Below are 23,507 nucleotides of genomic sequence, written 5' to 3' on the forward strand. Positions count from 1 at the left end.
AGCCTTGCGTTTTTTCATTTCCATGGAGAAGATTCTGGTGATGCATGCTGACAGTAAAAGTGGTGGTGCAGAACCTGTGATAACCTCTGTATCCACACCCACCTCAAAGACGGTCTTTGCAGCGTAACCCTGAACATCGTCACGGTTGATGACAATCTGGATGACACGGTACCACACTTCTTCGCTGACATAGTCACCAGCAATTCGGATGAGGTTGAGGATTGTGTCCACGTACCATGTATAGTCCACGGCATACTTTTCTGCCAGTATGGCCACCTTGAGGACCTGGTAGAGAGGAGGAGCATATTGACATGTGGAAAACAGGGAACAGAGACAACATGGCTAATGTGTAGTCCTCTCTTATACCCTTTTCCCACTGGCCAAAAAACCCGCTAACATCTGCCTTTACATTGACCAAAGGCGGACATAGGCCGATTTTTTGACCAGTGGGAAAACAGCATTAAGGTGCAGGATTAGGTGTGTGGGACTCACTATCTCCTCTCTGATGGAGTAGTCAGCACTCTCCAGGTAGCTGAGCATTTCTGCTACGATCTGCTTGGCATTGCTCCGGTCACACATGGCATAGAGCAGGTCCACTGCCCGCTGACGCACACTCACATCTCTTTCAGTCTGTCCACACAACACAAACAACATGGATAAGAAGCTACTAAAAGACAAAATGCACACACAAACACTCGCACACTTTTCACAAATTGGGGCATGAGTTGCACATGGCTAATAGACATTCAGATCACAACAGAGTTGGAGGTGAGCAACCTTCGGGTTTTTGAACCACATATCCAAGCGGCACACATTCCTTTCAAAATAACATTAGCTTGCAAACATATCTGAGATAACACAACAACCATGTGTTAATGATGAGCAGCTCACCTTGAGGGCATTGATCACAGTTTCTATGTGTGTCTTGACAGCCTCATGGGAAAATTCCGAGCTGGCCAGCGTGCACATGCTCTCCAGAGCAAGATATCGCAGGTTGGTCTCCCTGTGCTGAAGGAACTGTCCCAGCTGGTTACAGGCACGCACCAACAATGTGGGCTCACTGAACCACAGCAGAGAGAGACAGAGGACAGCCAGGTCAGCTTTTATTTATTTTTCATTCATTCATTTATATTATTCATTTTATTTAGCAGGGACAAAGTTCTCATTAAAAGCTAACAGCTATTGTGCATACTTCCCACTGTGAAATGTCTGGGATAGATTCCGGTCCCACAGTATATCCGTTGCAGTATGGTTATTGTCAAGTATGACTGCATAAAACTGATTATATTTTCACTTAATTTCATTTCTGACTTTTTTATCAAAGCTATGAACAGTGTGTTTCACCAACCTGTCATGGTGGATGATGAGGGCGATGGCTTCAAACAACACAGCATTCTTGGCATTGGAGTGCTGAACCTTCTTAGATTTGGGGGGCTCCTGGGCCTTGTTGAGGATGGTCTCCAGACATTCTGTCAGACGACCACGCAATGCCGCATCCTCTGTGTAAATAAATAAGAGCAGACTAATCAAGAAAAGGTTAAGCTTTTTGGACATCTTTAAATTAGAACTCTCCACTCCATACATTTATCACATGGTGAAGAAGAAACAATAGGAAACCAGAATGAAAGTATGAACCTACATTTGGGGGTTGGAGGGTTGGAGAGAAAACATAAAGCGAACAGCTGAACAATGGTAGTTAACCCACTTATTTGTGACTAAATCCTTGTATTCTTCTTGGACTTTGGTTGTTAACAATCATTGACCACCTATCAACAGTCAGCCTGTCACTTTCAGTCTCTCACAAACAACTATACCATACCAGGTGGAGGGTAGCATTGCAGCAGGCGTAGCAATTTAACAGACAGCCATGGTGCAGCAACAAAGTAGTATGTATAATCCTGTAGGTCTATGGAGGCAGAGGTCACAATCTAGGAAAGCCATACAATAAATACACATTTAGATATCATGTAACAACATTTAAGTGAGCTGTCTGGAGCCTAAGAAATTGTGTGAAGCTACAATTGTGAAAATGGTGGGAGAAGCATAGTCTGCTGTGGCCTACCCTGCTGAGCCTGGCCACAGCCAGCGACACTGACGTTTTGAAGTCACCAGGACTCTTCTGGGCCAGCGTGGTGATAAGGCTAGTGGCTGCTGTTACCACACCCTGAGGGGGGAACACACATCAGCATGCACAAACACACATGGCCACACACACATGTACAACTGCTTTTGTATACAGTCTACACCTCTTTTGTGCAACTTTATACACTGATGAGAAAACTCTTCCATCTGACCCTTAACTTCTAGAATTCCACTCTTCACAAAAAAAAAAGAAGAAGAAGAAGAAAAAAAATCAATACCATTTATCTACTGTGCAATCACGAACATTTCCTGAACGGTGCCCCTGAGGGATTTAAATGTAACCCTATCATCTTAACAATCGATACAACATACAATTTTATCCCGTAATCTTTGAATCTATTAAATAAATTGACTAAATCTGAAAATTAGTGTTTGTCAAAATATTAGCATGGTACAGTCACTTCAAATCAGTGGTGGATCTAGAGATTTTTTCCTGGGGTGGCAAAGGGGTGGCAAGACTGTGTCCCAGAGGTGGCAGCTGCCACCCCTTGCCACCCTGTAGATCCGCGCCTGTGAGGGGGAGGGGGATTCTAAATCTGCGACTTCTGTTTAAGATGAGTTTGGTGTGGGTCTCATTGACCTTCACCATGCATGTACATAAAATATACTTTAAAAACATATTATCTGATTTATAAATGGGGTGGCAACAGGGGTGGCAAGACTGTGTCCCAGAGGTGGCAGCTGCCACCCCTTGCCACCCTGTAGATCCGCCCCTGCTTCAAATGGTAATACTGGTAGGCTTCATAGTCATTTATATGACAAATATTTCATTCCATTGTTATTTGCTAACAAGATACTCTCAGTATTCATAGTAATATTAAGTCTACAGTATTCACTCTGAAAACTTAGAAACCTAGTAAAATTTGAGAGCAATGTTATCTTAAATCTTAATCTGTTAGACTGCCTGATGCAGAGGTAGAATCATTTTATATGGTGATTATGTAGTGGTCAATTGTGAGTCACATGGTAACAATGGCCACATTTGTCCAATGACTTGGAATGTAAACTAGTTAGGCTATGACTGGAGTACTGGTGGTTTAACCCATTTAAAGGCAGAACGAGTAGGATTTGTCAGTTGCGGCTTGTTACCACAACATTCAAAGTTGGCCCTTCTTCCCCCAGCTCAGCAACACCAGAAGTGCATGTCCCTTGACTGCAGTTTCCAGAACACATCCTAGAGTACACGCCAAACCCGCTGCATTCTTCATTCCCATCCTCTCCTTCAGTGCTTGCCAGCAAGTGAAAGCCAGCCCCAGATTCACCCCTGTTTTAGAATGTGCTTTGTCCACTTAGCGTTTTGCTTTGCTATGTTTGTGGCTTTTCAGCGCCATGTCCGCCATTGTTGTAGCTTTCACTTGGATGTGTGCTTGCGATCGCAATCTGGCACATGGTCACTATGTTTTTATAGAGTCCCGCTGCCCAAAAGTTAACACCCAGAAACGTACCGTACACAGCAAAATAAGAAAAATAGAAAATACAAGCAGAAAGCAGGGTCTCTGTAGATACAGACACCACCACACACGTTTAGTGTGTGATAAGTGATGACTGAGAGGGTTATCTTTCTTTGTATGTCGATACATTGATTTTTAAGAAAATGCTACTCGTTCTACCCTCAAATAACTCACAAACTTCTCAAAAATCATAGAAGTTCAAACTTGGCCTATAGGAAAGGTTTTGCAAGGCAAGACAGGACAAATTTATATATATATATATATATAGGGGGAGAGAGAGCGAGAGAGAGAGCACATTTCAGCAACAAGGCAATTCAAAGTGCTTTTCATAAAACAAAAGGCATTAAGAGAAGCAACATAAGGCAATAAAGACATTTAAAAACAAATAAAAAGAGAGTAAAGTTACAGTGCAGTGTAAGATGAAAATCAAAAGCTTCAAGTTTATTTAATAAAAGACAGCAGCAAAGAGGAAAGTCTTCAGCCTAGATTTAAAAAGAACTGAGAGTTGTAGCAGACCTGCAGTTTTCAGGGAGTTTGTTCCTGATATGTGGTGATAAAAACTAAAAGCTGCCTCTCCTTTTTTAGTTTTGAATTTGGGGAAAGAAAGCAGATCTGCCCCAGATGATCTGAGTGGTCTGGATGGTTCTTAGTGTAGCAGTAGATCAGAAATATATTTTGGCCCTAAACCATTCAGGGCTTTATAAACAAACAGCAGAGCTTTAAAATCAATTCTTTGACAGACAGGGAGCCAATGTAGCGACCTCAGAACTGGAGTGATGTGATCCAGTCTTTTGCACTTAGTAAGGACTCGAGCAGCAGCATTCTGAATTAGCTGCAGCTGTTTAATCGGTTTTTTAGAAAGACATTTAAAGACACTGTCAGAGCAGTCAAGTCGACTGAAGATAAATGCATGGACAAGTTAAATGCATGGACAAGTTTTTCCTGATCTTGCTGAGACACGAATCCTTTAATTCTTGATATATTCTTCAGGTGATAGTAGGCTGACTTTGTAATTGTCTTAATGCGACTATCTAAATTTAGGTCTGAGTCTCCATGACTACACCAAGATTTCTGGCTTGGTTTGTGGTTTTTAACATTACCGACTGTAGCTGAGTGCTGACTTTTAATCTTTCTTCCTTGGCTCCAAAGACAATTAGTTCAGTTTTATCTGTGCTTCATTGAAGAAAATTCTTACACATCCAATCACTGATTTGTTCAATGCACTTACTCAGTGCTTGTATGGGATTATAGCCCGCTGGTGATATGGTTATGTAAATCTGCGTGTCGTCTGCATAATTATGGTAACATATTTTGTTGTTTTCCATAATCTGGACTAGTGGGAGCATATAGATGTTAAACAGAAATGGTCCCAGAATGGAGCCTTGGGGAACTCCACGTCATTTTTGTACACAGATTTGTAATTACCTATAGACACAAAGTAGTCCCTGTCCTTTAAGTAGGATTCAAACCAGTTTAGTGCTGTGCCAGAAAGTCCCACCCAGTTTTCCAGTCTGTCTAGTAATATTTTGTAGTCAACTGTGTTAAATGCAGCACTGAGATCCAATAATACCAGGACTGAGATTCCGCCACTGTCTGTGTTTAAGCAGATGTCATTAAAGACCTTAACAAGAGCAGTCTCAGTATGGTGTGGAAGACACTGAAACTGTTGTTTAGTGCCAAAAAATTGTTGCGCTGCTGGAAAACATATTTTTCAATTATTTTACTTAAAAATTTGAGGCTTGATATGGGCCTATAACTGTTCATTAGTGAAGTGTCTAGATTATTCCTTTTTAAGAATGGCTTGATGACTGCAGTTTTTACGGTCCTGTGGGGAGAGACCTGAGAGAAGAGAAGTGTCTAGATTATTCCTCTTAAGAGTGGCTTGATGACTGCAGTTTTTAGGGCCCTGTGAGAAGAGACCTGAGAGAAGAGACATGTTGACAGTTTGTAGCTCTAATGACATGCAATTATAAACATTTTTGAAAAAGCTGGTTGGGAGAATATCAAGGCAGAAGGAGGAGGGTTTCAAATGTTCTATAATGTCCCCGAAGTTTTTACGGTTGATGGGATCAAATTATGACATGCTATTTGAATTGATTTAGATAGACTGATAGATCGATTGAATTTTCTGATTGATCTCTTTCGGTCAAGATGGCAGGGTGAGCAGTCAATCTTTTTGCAAGGTCCAGGACCAGTTTCTTTTTAAAAAAAATCTCAAAATCTTCAAAACGTGCAGTTGAACATTTAATATACACAGTTGCCATCGTGCACAAAGTCTTTACATCAAGAAAGACTACTTTTACACTCAAATAAGGTTGAATCAGTTCATCTGGATACAAGGTTTATTGACAGATACGTTTCATCACTCAACTAAGTGACCTCTTCAGTCTAAATTGACTGCAGATATCCCCACCCCTTATAAAGAAGGCAAATATATATATATATATATATATATATATAGGGGGAGAGAGCGAGAGAATGACCAGTTTCATTTGCAAATATGGTTGTGACCATTAACTTGAGTTTCAATGGCCATGTATACTATTCACAGAGGATTTGGGAATGTTTGCAATCACAGCATTGTAAGATGGTGACAGATGTACTCTTAGCCGCTGCCGCCCCATTCAGGGATGGTTGTTCCCTCTTAACATAGATCGCCTCTTTGACTCTCCATTCAAACCAGCGTTCCTCTCTATTAAGGATGTGCATATCCTTATCCTTGAAAGAGTGGCCACTGGCCTGTAGATGGTGTAGACTGCGGAGTCCTGGCCTGACGTGTTAGCTCTCCTGTGTTGTGCCATCCTCTTGGCCAGCGTCTGTTTAGTTTCCCCTAGCTTCCTTTTTTTAAGAGTACATCTGTCACCACCTTACAATGCTGTGATTGCAACTATTCCCCAATCCTCTGTGAATAGTGCACATGGCCACTGAAACTCTAGATAATGGTCACAACCATATTTGCAAATGAAACTGGTCATTGGTTTTGGTCGTTATGCCACTGTATTGCTTATAAGGGATGGGGATGCTTGCAGTCAGCTGAGACTGAAGATGTCACTTAGTTGAGTGATGAAACGTATCTGTCAATAAACGTTGTATCCAGATGCATTGATTCAACCTTATTTGATTTTCTTTCCTCGCTTATTGAGCATGCATCAAGACACTACTTTTACACAGACATCGGTTTACCATTGGATATCAGTGAATGTTTTCAGCAATTTACTACAAGGGTGTGCCCCACTCTTTGTTCCTGAGTCACGGTGAGACTCATAATCTGGCTTTTTTTCTTTTCTTTCTTAAACAAGATTACGAAGATCTGCACAAACAAGAGAAACGGCACCACCAAAGAAGGGTTCAATTACAGAAGAGGAAATCACGAAGATAGAGAATTCGCTAAACTTTCTGTTAGCCCAAATGGTGAATGTCGTGAGGCTGATGGCAGATAGTAGTTTGGATATATGTGTTCGTTTTGATATATGTGTTCTTGTAGTTTTTGGATGTGTTTTTGTCTTTGTGTTGCATTGCTGTGGGCTAGGGGAAATGACAATCTGCGTAATTTATTGTGACAGGCTGTGGTTGCTGGCGTACAATTGGAGTCAGATTAGATGAAGAAGCTGTGCACTTTGAATAAACTTTGTTTCTCCTGAAGCTGGTAAAAACATGAATTGCAGACTTTGGGGTTGCTCCTTGCTGTCTGGGGTGGGCAATAACAACAGCAGACAGTCCATACCAAGTAAGCAGAGGGGGACATGAGCTGAAGGTGGGGGGGGGGTAAGGACCAGTCAGTGCTAGTAGTCAGCATGCCCTGTAATGCTGACCGCAGGGAGATTGCCCTTGGTTTGTTTGGATAAGCGGGAACTTTTGGTGCTGCATAATATCTTGTCAATCTCTTTTATCTGCATCCTTAGCTTGTGTGAGACATCTCCGAGAGGCGACACCAAGTGGTTATCAACTGTGTGACATGGAGGGCCAAGAGTAGGCAGGATTTTATTCCAACCGGACTCCACAACAGTCGATTTCACTGACTAGCATACCTCCAGCAAAAAGGAAGACTTGACACTAAAATCAGTGCTTGTGGAGTCTGGGGAGAATGAAAACATGCATATTTTTGCCCTCCATGGCACATGGTTGAGTACCACTGTTAATACCCTGATTAAAGAATGAATTCAAGCCACAGCTGGTGTGACATGATCCTGATCCTTGAGCCTTACCAGGTGCTGGTCATTGAGCAGGTGAACCACCCGGGATGTCCATTCCCCAATGGGCACCAGGTCAGGAGATGTCCTATTCAGACGCAGCAGACACAGGGCTGCACTTTGCTTAACACTGTCCATGGTGTCCCTGGAACATGTAGAACAACTTTAACCTGGGCTCCAACTTAATCCATCACATATGTCACACAACTAAATACTCAAGATGTACTCCATCCATTATCCAAACCGCTTATCCTACACAGGGTTGCTGGAGCCTATCCCAGCAGTCATTGGGTGTGGGGAAACACCCTGGACAGGCCGCTAGTCCATCACAGGGCACGTGCACACACACACACGCACGCACACACACGCACGCACACACACACACACACACACACCCAGGGACAATATTAGTATGGCCAATTCACCTGACCTACATGTGTACATGTCAAGATCTAAACATCTAAATATTATTTTCTGACACAAAACACATCACCACTTAATTTTTCCAAAACTAGAAAAAAAAAGTTCTGAAAACTTCGTTGTATATTATGTATGCTGTTAACTAGTCCTGATAGACATTAGAATGAGGAGAGAAAGTTTTCTAACACCTTATCTTGCTTGCTCCTTTGCCAGTGCAGGATATTATCTGGATATCTGGATAATGCAACACTGACACAATGTTTGGCCGAATATCTCAATATTGACATGGTGATATTTTGTGGATGACTAGGGGTGCTTTCATGAGATAAAATACCAGGAAATGACAACATTTCAATTATATCACCATATTACCAGAACCACAATCCCACAGGACATCTGGTCACATATCCACACATTCAGATTATATTAATATACCAACCAACTCCAACCGATACCCATTAAAAAAAACCCCCAAAACTCTTAAATTGTGTAGCTTTTCTTTTTTGAATTAGAATCTCCTTAACCCTAAACATGCAAATTTTAAAGCATACATGAACAGGAAAAAGAACCCAAAAGCAACATACCCTGCAACCAAAATGCGGGGGATTTCTGCAGCGAAAGCCTCAGCCATCTCTCTGCTGCCGACATTGGCGATGCAGTGCAGTGCCAGGTTCATGAAAGTTGGATTGCGGCTGGCCAGGTCATTCTTGATGCCATTGTTGATGAGGCGGATCAGGTCGCTGTTGGAGTTGACCAGCACTGAGATGAACAGATAGCCCTGTGAGAGAAGAGGTGGTGTGAAGCAGACTGTGTACATGTTCAGTCATTATGTGCATGTGTATGCCTGCCTGCTTACAATCTGTTTCTCTGTGTATTTGTTGGAGCTCAGCAGGTTGACAGCCTCCATGTGTCCAAAGTCAATATCATGGCCAAGAAGGAAGATGAAGAGCAGCTTGCACACATACTTCTTCTTACTGTAGCCGTCTAGAGCCTTGTCACCTGTGTGGTGACAGTAACAATAAGCAGCTTTACAGATAGATAGATGCTTTATTGTCATTGCATATTAAACATAACGAATCCACCCCAACGTTGTGCCATACACGCTTCAAGTATTTAACGTAAAAAATAATAGTTTAGATCAGTGGTGTAACATTATGTGCAGTGGAGTTCCATGTGTATGCAGGTTCACACATTGTCAAATAAATCCACCCAATTTGTATTTAAACTGTACTGTACATTGTACATATACTGGTACACTCTGTCATGTCCATCTACCTCAGGCATGTATGTAAGTAACCTGCTAACATGTATTTCAGCATCTCCGATATATTCTCTTCACCGCTGCATCTTATCACCTCTTATTTCACCTGTTTAAGTCAGTCCTTGTGTATATATCTGAAGATTGTTGTGTCGTAGTGTTGTTATTCTATGTTAAGCACATTTAGAGAGCCACAAAACCGGAGTCAAATTCCATGTATGTGCAAACATACATGGCCAATAAACTTGATTCTGATTATATTGCTCCGTCCCCATTGCAGGCTTGGGACTCTGATCACTGTCTGGTTCATTTTCTCCCATCCTACAGGCAGAAACAAAAATCTGCAAAGCCTGTGGTTAAAACTGTGAGAAGATGGACCAACAAGTCAAACCAGGAGCTTAAAGGCCTGCTTTGATGGATCAGTGCCAGAGGAGAGGCTGGAAGGCATGTTGTGAGCCCATTGAGGCTGTAGAGGCTTTGCTGGCCACTCACTGTGCAAGGTCTATACTCTACTTGGTCTACACTCTACTTGGCAACACTACTTGGTCTACACTCTACTTGGCAACACCCTACTTGGTCTACACTCTACTTGGCAACACTACTTGGTCCACACTCTACTTGGCAACACTCTACTTGGTCTACACTCTACTTGGCAACACTACTTGGTCTACATTCTATTTGGTCTACACTCTACTTGGTCTACACTCTACTTGGCAACACTACTTGGTCTACACTCTACTTGGCAACACTCTACTTGGCAACATTCTACTTGGTCTACACTCTACTTGGCAACACTCTACTTGGTCTACACTCTACTTGGTCTACACTCTACTTGGCAACACTCTACTTGGTCTACACTCTACTTGGCAACACTGGGGCTGCAAAAAGGAAAGCCATCAAGTCTACCATGGAGGCTTCAGAGAGGGCCTCCAGATGGCTTTGGATCAGAAGGAGTGATCTGTGGGCCAATGCTGCTGGGACACAAGCCAGGGCCTGATCAACCCTGGCTGGGTCGCCTGAGTGAGGGTGTATGATGTTGAAAGACCCGAGGACCTCAGGAAACATCACTGATCATGTGTCCCAGTGCATCCTAGGATGTATCTTTGAATAATTGTTGATCCCCAAGGGAAAATTGGCTCAAGTTACAGTTGCTCAGGTTCGAGAAGAGAAAATATATATGTGAAAATATGAAATATATATATATGTATGAAAATATATGTGAATTTAAGAAAAACAAGAAATATGTAAAAATGTGGATTATATATATATATATATATATATATATATATATATATATATATATATATATATATATATATATATATTATATAGCGTTTTTTTCCGAAACCGTCAATGGTGTTGAGTGCTCGACTAATGAGGAGCGGAACACGGATACAGGAAAAAAGATTTTAATGCATAGCAGTATAGGCCTGTTTCGTGCGTCTCGCACTCATCAGCTGCTATGTTTTTTTCACAAAGAATGATACTGCATGATTCTTTGTGGAAAAAAAACATAGCAGCTGATGAGTGCAAGATGCACGAAACAGGCCTGTACTGCGGCCTGTACTGCTATGCATTCAAATCTTTTTTCCTGTATCCGTGTTGATATATATATTTTTTCTATACGTGTGTGTGTGTGCAGAATGTGAATGCAGTACTAAGGCAGTATAAATAAATAAACAACAGAGTATTGCACAGTTGAAATATCTGTCCCTTTTGTAGTGATCTGCTGCAAAATAAAAAGAGCATACTCAGAGATTTGCCATTACTGGTGTTGGTGTGTTCTCATCACATTTGGGGGTTTTTAATCGCTCGGAGCCATTCTTTGCACCATTTAACATCTGTTGGTAATTGGTGGTAGCTTAGGCTTACTCCCACCTCTTTCTTCTTTCTGTAATTGTTGTATCCAGGCATGATACATGATTTGTTGTCTATAAAACTAATTCGATTCAGTTTGTGTCGTTGTTCGGTTTTCTGGTGGAAGAGTGAATATTTTAAGACGCCGTTCTTTGTACACAGAGCCTCAAGAACACCAACCTCCATGAGCTGGGCAGGCTTTGGAAGGATCTGGGATTTGGGTGCCAGAAACTCACGCGCAATGCATCCTGGTACATGTAAGCACTGTTGGCATGACTCAGTTTTCTTGGTCAATATAGCATGCCCTGAGGAATTTACTGCTTCAATTGACTACATTTGCCATCAACACTGATTAGACAGCCACATAAAAACCAGTGCCATTTCCCTTCAAGCACATCAGCCTTTAGCTGCTGCTAAGCTCTTTCTGTACATGTCTGTGAATGTTCTCATTCATCCAGGTCATGGTTATCCAAGTGCAACTGGACTTGGTATATATCCGTGAAGACGTTTCGCCTCTCATCCAAGAGGCTTCCTCAGTTCGTGCCTTTCTGACTAGACCAAGCTAGTACACAATGATTTTTTTGAAGGGGCTACCATCATTGTACCATCATTCAAAAGTATAGCTTGACCTTTGACCGTTTGCTTTGAAGATATGTGCAGACATATACAGTCATGATCTTGTGCCACCACCGCTTCACACAATGTGTGTCATTCTGCAAGGACAATGCTAGGAGATCAGGGCACCAGCCAGAGGGGGCTGCTCGGCTAAATGTGGGAAAACCGCTTTCGGACAATCCACATTTTCAGTCTGAGCAGTAGATAAAAGGAAATCTACTCCTACCCGTATCAGAGAATGAACAAGCTACAGTATTTTTAAAACAACACTAAACATGGCTCAAGACAAACCAGTCATGTGATCACTGATGTAAACCTTTGTAGGGAACCAGTTGATCTCCTGCATGGGGAGAGTATGTAATGTGTATGTTGTATGTCATGTACTCGGTCAATTTTGCAATTGTATTGCCTTTATTTGTATTGTATTGCTCATATTGTAATGTATTATTATTAAAATCTTCCTGCCCAGGGACCGCAGATGTAAATTAGCTATATAACTAATGCTGGCCCCTGTTAAATAAACTAATAAACCAACCTAAACTACAACATAATGAGTGATTATAATCCATTTACCTTTAAATTTGGAGCGGATGTTGGCCAGTTCCTTGTTTATCCTCTTAATTTCTGCCTCTTTACTTTTACCTGTAAACAGATTAACACACAACATTAACTTTGCATGCTCTAGGTTGACTGTTGCAGGTCAGAGGGTGCTGTGCATTTCACAATGGACATGTTTGCATGTAGACCCGGTCATAAACCAATTAAGGCTTTAAAACAGTCCCAAATAAAGTTTCAACTGATTATCCTTATATGAATAAGCTCAACATCTGAGTAAGCATAACACAGGTGAGGCACACAGATATTTGCTCATTTGATTTATTAGCACATGTATAAAGTTAAATTGGCTATACTTTGCATTTTGAACTTGAACATAAAGTTGTTTACACAATACAAACAAGCCGAAATGCTGTGTTTTCACAGCGACTAGGAACACGAAACAGACAACTAGGTGTGTGTACTTTAATGCAAATACAAATCGAATACCGGACACTGACATGGCACATTGGACGCTAGTTATTGTAATGCTAATGCAATGGTATGCCATTGTCCACTACATCTACTGCTACAACTTTCGGCTGCTCCCGTTAGGGGGCGCCACAGCGGATCATCCGTTTCCATCTCTTCCTGTCCTCTGCATCTTCCTCTGTCACACCAGCCACCTGCATGTCCTCCCTCACCACATCCATAAACCTCCTCTTTGGCCTTCCTCTTCTCCTCTTCCCTGGCAGCTCCATATTCAGCATCCTTCACCCAATATACCCAGCATCTCTCCTCCACACATGTCCAAACCATCTCCATCTTGCCTTGCATTGTCCACTACATACACGACCATATTAGCTTTGTAATACCTAACTGTCAGACACGACAGCGAGGAGGAGCGCTCACGTCTTGATACTCTGCAATGGGAAGGATATTCCTGCACAGAATGGTTTGTCTTTTGCAGCCAACACAATTATGTTATGGTCAGCCAATGACAAATCAGAAAAAACAGCAAATAGAATCCTCTCATATATTTATATATATAGCGTTTTTTTCTGAAACTGTCAATGGTGTTGAGTCCTCGGCTAATGAGGAGCGGAGTATTTTTTTCCTGTATCCGTGTGTGTATATACATATATAAACCATCAATGACATTGATAAAAGTGCTCAACAAATGAGGAGCGGAATATCAATATAGATGTAGGAAAAAAAAAACGTTTAATACATAGCAGTACAAGCTTGTTTCATGCCATAAACACTCATCAGCAGCTGAAGATTGCTTATGGCATGAAACAAGATTGTACTGTCTCATAAAGAATTTACTTGACTCACTGGATTATATATATATATATATATATATATATATAGCGTTTTTTCCCGAAACCGTCAATGGTGTTGAGTGTTCGACTAATGAGGAGCGGAATATCAACATGGATACAGGAGAAACTGCTATGCATTAAAATCTTTTTTCCTGTATCTGTGTTGATATATATATATATATATATATTAGCCATAGCTGTATTATGACATCAGTGTGCAGTATCAAATAGCAGCACCTCGCAAAACAGAGGAAGAAGCGTGATACGGCTCCACTCCAAATTAAGTGAAAGTCAGAGTTGTGGAGGGCGCTTCCAAATGAATGTGGCCATTTAATTTCGAACACTTGTCATGATATCTGTTCAAACTCTTCCCACTTTCCTGCAGCTATCCAGTCTCCGTGGCCACCCGTGGCACTGTGAACAGAGACAGAACATTTTCTCTGTGTCCACTCCACATTAGCTAATGAGGAGAGCTCTTCACAAGCCAACATCTCCACTGGTCCCTACCTGTTTTATAAAACCCCTCATTAGAAAAAGACGGGAGGGTATGTTACATTAAAATTAAAACAGTATAATTTAATTTACCTTGACCTGTATTACACTGAAAACAATACAACGGCACATTATTTCATGTTTCACCTCATGAATTCTATTGTTTTTTCAAATTACACACATTTCAGTTTGATTCTTGCAACATATTAAAAAAACAGTTGGGACAGTAAAGTATTTACTACTTTGTAATGTTAACATTCCCTTTCACAACACGACTGAAGACACCAAGTGAGGAAGCGTTTCAGCTGTAATTTTGTCCCACTCTTCCTGCAAACAAGTCAAAGTGTGCAACAGTACAGGCTCTTCTCTCTTCTTCTCTTGCAGGGTGGGGAAGAACCAGTTTCAGCCTTTTCTTGTTCTGGTACATAGTTCTGGTTCTTCTGAAATCAGAACATAAAACTCTACTTATAGCCAAGCCCACATAACATTCATGAATACACAAGATGAGTCACAGTTGTATCTTTATATCATTACTTTATACTGCAAAACCTGCTGTACCAGGGGTCAAGAGAAAAGGTAGTTTTGTGTTATGGGTGAAAACACTCATAGTAAACTAAATGTAAATAAGCTTTCTCAGTAAGGCTAATTTTACCTCATCTGTTGCCTGAACATGAGCTCCATGGCACAACTGAGCCTGCAGTGGTGCTGTAACAGACAGCATAGGGGTCTTCTGACATTACATGTGTTGCAACTTTTAGCGGCCTCAGAGCTTTAGCCACATCTTCAGGTCAGGCTAGGTCCGCTTCAGTTAAGGGCCACAACTCCTTGGCATTCTTCTGCACCTCAGTGGAGAGTAATGCTGCACAAACTGTGGGCTGCTCCTCTACGTAGCATTCCAACATATCACAGATGCTGTTCCATCTCATAGTGACATCTGTCATGAGCTTGTGGCTCAGGAAGATTAAGTAGCTCCTACTTTTCATTCAGGGCATGGCTTGCAATTGTGCTCTCCCTAAAAAAAAGCCATGAAGCTGCAAATTCTTCCCAGTAGATGGGAAACAGAGGGGGCCTTGAGTGCACATTGAGCAGCCAATTCAAACTGTGTGCAAAGCCTTTCACATTCAGTGCAGGATCCTTGTCAACAGGCCCCCATTCCTCCACCATGTCCCGTAACAAATCTGCAATATTTGACCCGGTGTGGCTATCAAATATAGCTCAGGTCTGCAGGACATGCAGAACATTTCCCATTCTGCAAACATATGGTGGCATGTGACAATGACATACGACAGGGCTGCTCTCAACATCACATGTAATGGCAACTCTTGTTTGCAGAAGAGATTGCTTCGCTGACTTTCTGCTTCACATCTACATACAACTGGGGAACTGCAGTTTCTGTAAAGGAACTGACAAGTGGGGATTGAGTGGGGAGTGGCTCACAATCATTAAGCAGTTGTCCAAAGCCTTCATGATCAACAACGCTGTATGGGAGCAAGTCTTTACATATAAAGCATAAAAGTGCTTTTGTGATCTGAGCCCATTGGGATGTTGAGGGAAACTGAGTTGAAAGCCTCACTTAGGGTTGGTTGAGACAACACGTGTTGGCCTGTGTAGTACCTGTTGCTAGTGACTGATCTGCATGGTGTCTTGTCATGTAAGGAGGTTGGTCGTGTTGCTGTAGTATTTGAAATTTTTTTTTGTAGCTTGCATATTGCATGACTCATGCCCAACTCCCAACTTCCTGGTGTTTGCAAAAAACCAAAATGCTCCCATATCTTTGCCTTCAGTTTTTTCTGGAAGCGGATAAGTTTTCCATCCATGCTTAAATGTTTGTTTTGAATTGAGACATACACTGTTTGCATCATGTGGATTGGCCTTTGCTGTCACCTATTGGCTTTACTGTGCACTGCACCATAGGTGGTGTTACTTTTTCAAAACTGCCATCAAAGGATTTGCACAGTAGCGTCTGCGTTGATGCGTGCATCAGCAAGTAGTACGTCTTGATATGTTGCCACATCAGTCTTCTGAGCACAGCTTACGTGACTGCAGGCAGGCCAGTCCAGCACCCGCACGTTCTTCTTTCACAGCCAGGCATTTGTAATGTGTACAGAATGGGGCTCTGCATTGTCTTGTTGAAATGTGCATGGGCGTCCCTGGAAAACATGTCATCTTGAAAACAGCACCTGTTGCTCCAAAATCTCTCCGTACTTTTCAGCATTAATGGTGCAATCACAAAAGTGTAAATCACCTTTGCCAAGGCCACGGACACAACCCCATACCATGACAGACCCTGGCTTTGGGACTTGTTGCTGATAACAGTCGGGAGGGTCCTTTTCTTCTTTGGTCCGGAGCACACAGCATCCATTTCTTCCAAAAATGACCTGAAATACTCATTCACCTGACCGCAATACACATTTCCATTATGTGATGGTCCATCCCAGATGGCGCCGAGCCCGGAGAAGTCAATGGTGCTTCTGGACACGGTTAACGTAAGGCTTCCTCTTTTGGCATGGAAAAGTTTTAACTGGCATTTGTGGATGTAACTACGTACTGCAGTGCTTACAAAGGTTTGCCAAAGTAATCCTGAGCCCATGTGGTTATACGGCTTACAGATGAATGAGGGTTCTTGACGCAGCGCCGTCTGAAGGATTGAAGAGCATGGTTATTCAGCTTAGGCTTGTGCCCTTGCCCTTTACACACTGCAATTCCTACATATTTCTTGAATCTTTTAATTATGTTGTGCACCGTAGAGGGTGAAATGTCCAAATCCCTTCCTATCTTCTTTGAGAAACATTGTTTATAAACATTTCAATAATTTCCTCATGCATTTCTCGGCGAACCTCACCCCATCTTTGCTCCTGAAGGACTAGGCCTTTCCTGGATGCTGCTTATGTCCCAAAGCATGATTACAATCCGCTGTTGATATCACCTGTTTCAAATCGCATCATTATCTAATTATTTGACCTCATTACTAGCCCTAAATTACCCCTCCCTCCCAACTTTTTTTGGAATGTGTTACAGGCCTCAATGGCAGGAATGATGTATATTTATAAATGAAATGATGTTGACCAAACAAAACATGAAATATCTTGTGTTCATACTGTCTGCATTGAACTACAAGTCAAAGTAAATTTCAAAATCACTACTTTCTTTTTTTAAATTTGAATTTTCCATACCATTCTAACTCATACAGAGAGAGAGAGAGAGAGAGAGAGAGAGAGAGAGAGAGAGAGAGAAAGAGAGAGAGAGAGAGAGAGAGAATTCATCACAAAGATGGAAGTGAGAGAGTATACTCTGACAGGTTATACTGGCCGACTTCAGGAACCCAGAAAATAGTTTGACTGCTTATCATCAGCTGGGTTGACTACCGCACAGCTGGGTGGGGCTGAGCTAGTAGAGCTAGTGCTTAACTAAACATGACAGAAGTTTTGTCACCCACCAGGTTAATATCTAGTGTGATGGCATGATCTCGCAGAGACAGCTAAATTGTGAGTGAAGCATTCAAACCTAGGTAGTAAGAGCAGATATGGCGAGGTGGGAAGGGGTACCTGAGAGCCCAGTGGAGGAGGAGAGCTTGGAGCTTAGCAAGTGGACTGCAGAAGATCAACTAATAATATACATCTGAGTTTAGAGAAGTCCTGTTATGTCAAACCATAAACATTGCCATCAACATACTGCCTGGCGTATTGGTTCCCATGTAGACATACTCATTCATGCCAATAGGTGGCTAATAGACTTAGCCTTCTTGAAGTAGACGACAACAGCAATCAACAGAAAGGTTTCAGATAATTAGTACATGCAAGCTTCTCCACCACGACAAGGTGGTGATCCAGAAGAAGACTACAGGTAGCAGGGTGCTCAGCATGTGTTCTCGGTTTAAACATTTTTAGGAACTTTACACTCAGATGAAATGAATTTAGGTCGGACGTTTGAGACCAAAGTATTGTAGCGAATTGGGGGGACAACGCAACCACGGGATCTGCCGCGGCCGGGAAGCGAACCTGTATTGCCCGCACCGCAGGAGACATCGCTAACCGCTCGACTAAAGGCTGAGACCCGCCAGCCAGCGGCCAGCGCGTCTACTTATCCATGCACGTCACACTACACATGTTAGGATGATTATCAGAGTGAACGGGGTGGAGCAGAGCACTGCGAAAGAAAATAAAGATATGACCACAGATTTCCAGTTAGCCAAAAGTAAGTTTGACTTTTAGAAATATTTAACTCTCGCTTTCCCTCTTTGTGGATATAATGTCTGGACAACAGGTGTGACACACATTATTACCCTGTCATACGAGGACACATTTCCACACGCTGACTGCGGTCAGTAGCCCCCGGGGGCCGACCCGGGGGCCGAGACGGGACCCGGGGGCCGACCCGGGACCCGGGGGCCGAGACGGGACCCCAGCTCTGCGGCGGAGCGCTAGCTTCTTCTAGCGGCTAACGAGTACGCTCGTAACCTAGCCAGGACGCACAGCTGATCAACCCTAGCTGCATTAGCCGGCGTTTAAATGTGAGATTAAAGAAAGAAAGAAAGAAAGAAAGAAAGAAAGAAAGAAAGAAAGAAAGAAAGAAAGAAAGGTCCGGCCAGGCGGCTGTAAATGAGCACAGCCTCCCCACTACAGTGTAGCAGGCTGCTGTTTGCCCGCCGTCTTCCAGGAGGGGCGGCTGGCTACACGGCACGCGCTACGCGCCCGGCTCGCTAAACAAGCTAACAAGCTAACCGGCCGCCGCACAGCTAACAAGCTAACTGCGCCGTTAGCATGTCTGTAAAACAAGTAAACAAACTTACAATTCCTGATATCGGAGATAAATACGGCAAGGCCACGCATCCCATCTCCTTTAGAGACTGCAGGCATTTTGTCCAGGCCCGAACTAATATATTTTTATCGCTGTATTTTTAAAAAACGCAAAAATATTTGCACTAGACTTTGTTCAACAATACGAACGGCTTTCGCTAGCGTAAGCTAGCACGCGCTGGGCAGACAGAAGGATGGGAGGCGCCGTGACCAGGGGTCCCTACTGACGTCATCCCTACTGACGTCACTTATTGGGGAACGGCGTTCATGCTCCGTTCGGGCGCTCCTCGTCAAATCAGAACAGATTTATTTGTAACGCCCTAAATCACAATTCCACACAATGTCGGGCACCCCCTATCCTTACCGCTCAGATCCACCCGAGGAAAGACCCCACAGGACAAGTCTTATCGGAAAAAGGGAGGAATTGCAGGAAGCGCAACAGAGCAGGATGTCTTTTCTACAACGCCACATATTTTTCCTCCAACACCTCCGACGGAAACTCCGCCTCTGATTGGTTAAGATTAAGGTTCGGGTGGGTTTAGGGTTAACGTTAGCCAATAAGAGGCATGTGAACGTCCTCGTCACACGGAAGTAGCAATACGTGAAAATACAATACAGCCATCCATTTTCCAAACCGCTTATCCTGCTCTCAGGGATGCTGGAGCCTGTCCCAGCAGTCATTGCAGACTATCACACAGGGCCGACGCCAACACACACACACACACACACACACACACACACACACACACACACACACACACACACACACACACACACACACTTTAGTACGGCTGGTTCACCTGACCTACATGTCTTTGGGAGGAAACCGAGTGCTTGGAGGAAACCCAAACTCCACACAGGACGACCCCCAAGGTGGAGCTACCCTGGGGCTCGAACCCCGGACCTTCTTACTGTGAGGCGACCGCGCTAACCACTGCGCCACCGTGCCGCCCGCAATACAACACATGAATGAGCAATATAAGAATAGAAGAAGAAGAAAATGTAAATAAAAAATGTATAGGATGAACATAGTAGCGAATTAGGTGGGCAACCTGGGAACCGCCGCAGCCGGGACGCGAACCCGTGCCAACTGCTTCGCAAGCGACAACGTTAACCAGTCGACTAAAGGCTCCGACCCGGCAGTTAAGGATCAACGTGTCTACTTATCCACGCACGTTACACTACCCCCTCCTTCGGGAAGCGCGTCCTCGCGCTTCAGCATATCAGCTTCCTCACGCCTCTGGGCGCACGCGCTTCCGATGACTTCACGGTCTCACCATCCCACTTCTGACAACAATGTAGCGAATTCGAGGGGGGGGGGCAGTCTGGGAGACCAACGCCACAGCCGGGACGCGAACCCGTGTCTCCCACACCGCAAGCAACAACGTTAACCAGTCGAGTCGAGCGGTTAGCGATGTCTCCCGCGGCGCGGGAGATACGGATTCGCGTCCCGGCTGCGGCAGTTCCTGTGGTTGCCCCCCGAATTCACTACAATATTGTAACGTGCAAAGATAAATAGACTCGCTAGCCCTTGGCTAACAAATCTGAACTTTTAGTCGACTGGTTAACGTAGTCTCCCGTGGTCCGGGAGACACGGGTTCGCGTCCCGGCTGCGGCGGTTCCAGGTCAGGTCTTATCCAGGTCAGGAAATCACAGGAAGTTGGATCAGCTGTAAAGCCCACTGAGGCAAATTTGTAATTTGTGATAATGGCCTATACAAATAAAATTGACTTGACTTGAAAAACGGATATACCCCGCCTGTGGAATGCCCAGAGCAAGGGTGGATAAATTAGCCATGTCCGCTTTTTAGTCTTCTTTTTCTAAGTTTTTTTTTGCAAGTCTTTTTTCCTCCAGGTTTTCTCCTATTTTTCCCCTTCTTTTTATACTTAATATTTTTGTGCTTTTTCTCCTTTATTTCAAAAACTTAGGCTCAACTGAACTTAATTATTATTTACAGCTTTTTGAAACAGGTCTCAGTTCCGTATCTCCCCTCAACCGAGTAAGCGACGTGCGATAATCTTTTCTTTTTAATCACAAGGAAAGTTTCACTTGTGATAATTTTGTAAGCTTTATCGTCCGGCCCACAAAACTACTTCCTGATTATTTTTTTACTGACCAGGTCAGTGTAGTAGATTACTATTTGACTACTGCTCAAACGGGCCAACGGAACAAAAATCCCATCACCTATTAGTCACGCCCTGTCCAGTGACGTCACTGTAATGCCCTCAGGCCGGCGCTGTCAGGCTGTTACAGTTTTTCTCGATCGCTTCCTCACTATAACTGGGCCTATTAACTAAACATCCCAAACCATGACGCCACCTTTCAAAAGACAGACCCATTTCCCAAAACTGTAAGCACTACTCCCCTGTTTCACACATGATTCAGATTTGTTGAAATTTTTGTGAAAAACTCTACACACAAATCCCTTCATACATCGCTGGCTGCACCATGGGCTCATTTAGAAAGCACTGGCATTCAATATCATGAACTGAGGTCATCACAGCTGGAACCCAATTAACACACAATTCCCCAGGTGGAAACACAAAGAGTCAAAATTGTTCACACACCAATCAGAACCTCAGGATAGATAGATAAAAGGGCCATGGGTCAGTTCACTTGTTTTGGAACAATGGATCCACAAAGAGCTGAAGGTAGAGGAAGAAGACACAGGAGAGGAGGTGGAAGAGGAAGGGCAAGGGCAAGGGCAAGGGCAAGGGCAAGGGCAAGGGCAAGGAGACAAATGGCTTCTGATGAGATTTGTGCAACTTTAGTTGACCATGTCCTTGTCCATGGGATGTCAATGAGGGAAGCTGGGCAAAGAGTGCAGCCAAATCTGAGCCAATTCACAGTAGTCTCGATAATCTGGACCTTCAGAGAGGACAATAGGTAGGTCATTTACACACTGCTTTCTAGTGTAACTTTGGAGCGCTGTACTCAGCGCTGTTACAGTACAGACATGTACTGTAACTGTTTGCTCTGTTGTACTGTATGCCGTCTGAAATGCATTGTATTACTGTACCATATCACACACAGTTAAATTGGAGTTACTGTAGGCTCCTATTTGGTAAAATGGATGGTTTACTGTAATCCCATCAGTACATCTATTTTTGCAGAACTGAGAGACAACCACCTAATGGAGGCAGAAGACAGCTATTTTCAGAAGAGCAAGAGATGGAAATCATCAATATGGTCATCGCCGACAATATCATTCGCTTCCATGAGATACAAAAGAGAGTTATTGAGGATCAGGGAATATTCCAAGGCATTGATGCAGTCACCATCTCAACAACTGGCCGCATTCTTTGACGGGACAGGTTGAGGATGAAACGGGCCTATCATGTTCCTTTCCAAAGGAACTCCAATAGAGTCAAAGACCAGCGCTCGGAATATGTGCAAGTATGGTTTTTCATACTGTATCAAATATTTGAGTACAGTTATGTATTAGAGCAGTGTATATACTGTAGTACAGGCTATATGATGGCCTACTTTTGTGTACTATAGCAATATGTTTCAGAGTAGTCATTTACTGTACTGTGTTTCATCTCTTTTGTAGAGAATCTTTGATATTGATGCCAGAGACACTTCTCATCAACTCATCTTTGTAGATGAAGCAGGATTTAGTAATCTTACATAAAGGGGGAGGAACATAATTGGCCACCGGGCCATTGTGAATGTCCCTGGCGAATGTCCTCCACCGCCATGTCGCTCTTGGTCCTCACAACACCACGCATCTGCTGGCTTTACTCGATGGTCTGAGAATCTTTGGCCTGACCCAGACCAGAGACGGGATGCTGAGGCAGAATACATGGCATTTCTTCTTTATGTACAAACTGTTTTTTTTTCCCCCATTGGGTTATATTGGTAAATACATGGACATTATTTTACTGTAGTCTACATTCTTTATCAGTTGCATATTTTTACTGTACATTTACTTTTTCAGTTTATTTTACTACTGTACATTGAAGAATTACACATTTTGAAGATTTATACATGTGTTGTGTCTTGATATTGTGTTCATCATGTAAAGCGGTTGTTCTGGGGAGAAACCATAAGCGCCATTATTCATTGCAGTAACCAGTTTTTACGGTGGTGTTTTGAATTGATCTCACCAGTGTTTAATGGCTATTTTGTAGTGTATGTGTATTTGATGGCTTTTGTGTGATGTCTGAAGGCAAAACTTGGTCTAGATGTGGGATTACATGGTTTTGAGTGGAGAGTTTGGTTTTGACATGGAAGTCTGAAGTTTGTGAAGATCAGTTTATAGTTACGCATTTGTGTTTAGAGTTTTGGGAAATGGAGCATAATTTCAAGAAATGTGTCTTGGCAACCAAAAAAACTGTAAATGCAGAGAGTGGTCATTTTAAATGAATGCTTTATATTGTTTTAAACCACAATAGTTGGTTTATACCTTTGTCTGCTTTACAAAT

General features: G+C 42.9%; 1 protein-coding gene and 1 long non-coding RNA gene across 3 annotated transcripts in view; one reads left to right on the forward strand and one right to left on the reverse strand.

Annotated features, from left to right (window-relative positions):
* LOC130111786 (AP-2 complex subunit alpha-2) overlaps positions 1-19,421 on the reverse strand; it is a 48,478-nt gene extending 29,057 nt beyond the window's left edge. For both annotated transcript variants that reach the window (XR_008810171.1, XM_056279068.1), the window contains exons 1-11: positions 19,074-19,421; positions 12,507-12,575; positions 9,060-9,202; positions 8,788-8,981; positions 7,799-7,928; positions 2,063-2,164; positions 1,820-1,928; positions 1,349-1,499; positions 892-1,060; positions 493-630; positions 103-285 (exon numbers count right to left, since the gene is read on the reverse strand). Coding sequence is in view for 1 of the 2 variants with exons in the window: in XM_056279068.1 (XP_056135043.1) it covers positions 103-285; positions 493-630; positions 892-1,060; positions 1,349-1,499; positions 1,820-1,928; positions 2,063-2,164; positions 7,799-7,928; positions 8,788-8,981; positions 9,060-9,202; positions 12,507-12,575; positions 19,074-19,140 (1,455 nt within the window). In the remaining variant the exon portion in view is untranslated. The remainder of the gene's footprint in view (positions 1-102; positions 286-492; positions 631-891; positions 1,061-1,348; positions 1,500-1,819; positions 1,929-2,062; positions 2,165-7,798; positions 7,929-8,787; positions 8,982-9,059; positions 9,203-12,506; positions 12,576-19,073) is intronic.
* On the forward strand, positions 18,403-23,061 carry LOC130111798 (uncharacterized). Its single transcript, XR_008810172.1, has 4 exons — positions 18,403-18,478; positions 21,852-21,966; positions 22,194-22,476; positions 22,634-23,061. It is a non-coding gene; the product is annotated as an uncharacterized LOC130111798 (long non-coding RNA).
* Positions 23,062-23,507: the final 446 nt, after the last annotated feature.

This window comes from Lampris incognitus, chromosome 4, assembly GCF_029633865.1.
Source record: "Lampris incognitus isolate fLamInc1 chromosome 4, fLamInc1.hap2, whole genome shotgun sequence".
In the NCBI taxonomy this organism is placed as follows: domain Eukaryota; kingdom Metazoa; phylum Chordata; class Actinopteri; order Lampriformes; family Lampridae; genus Lampris; species Lampris incognitus.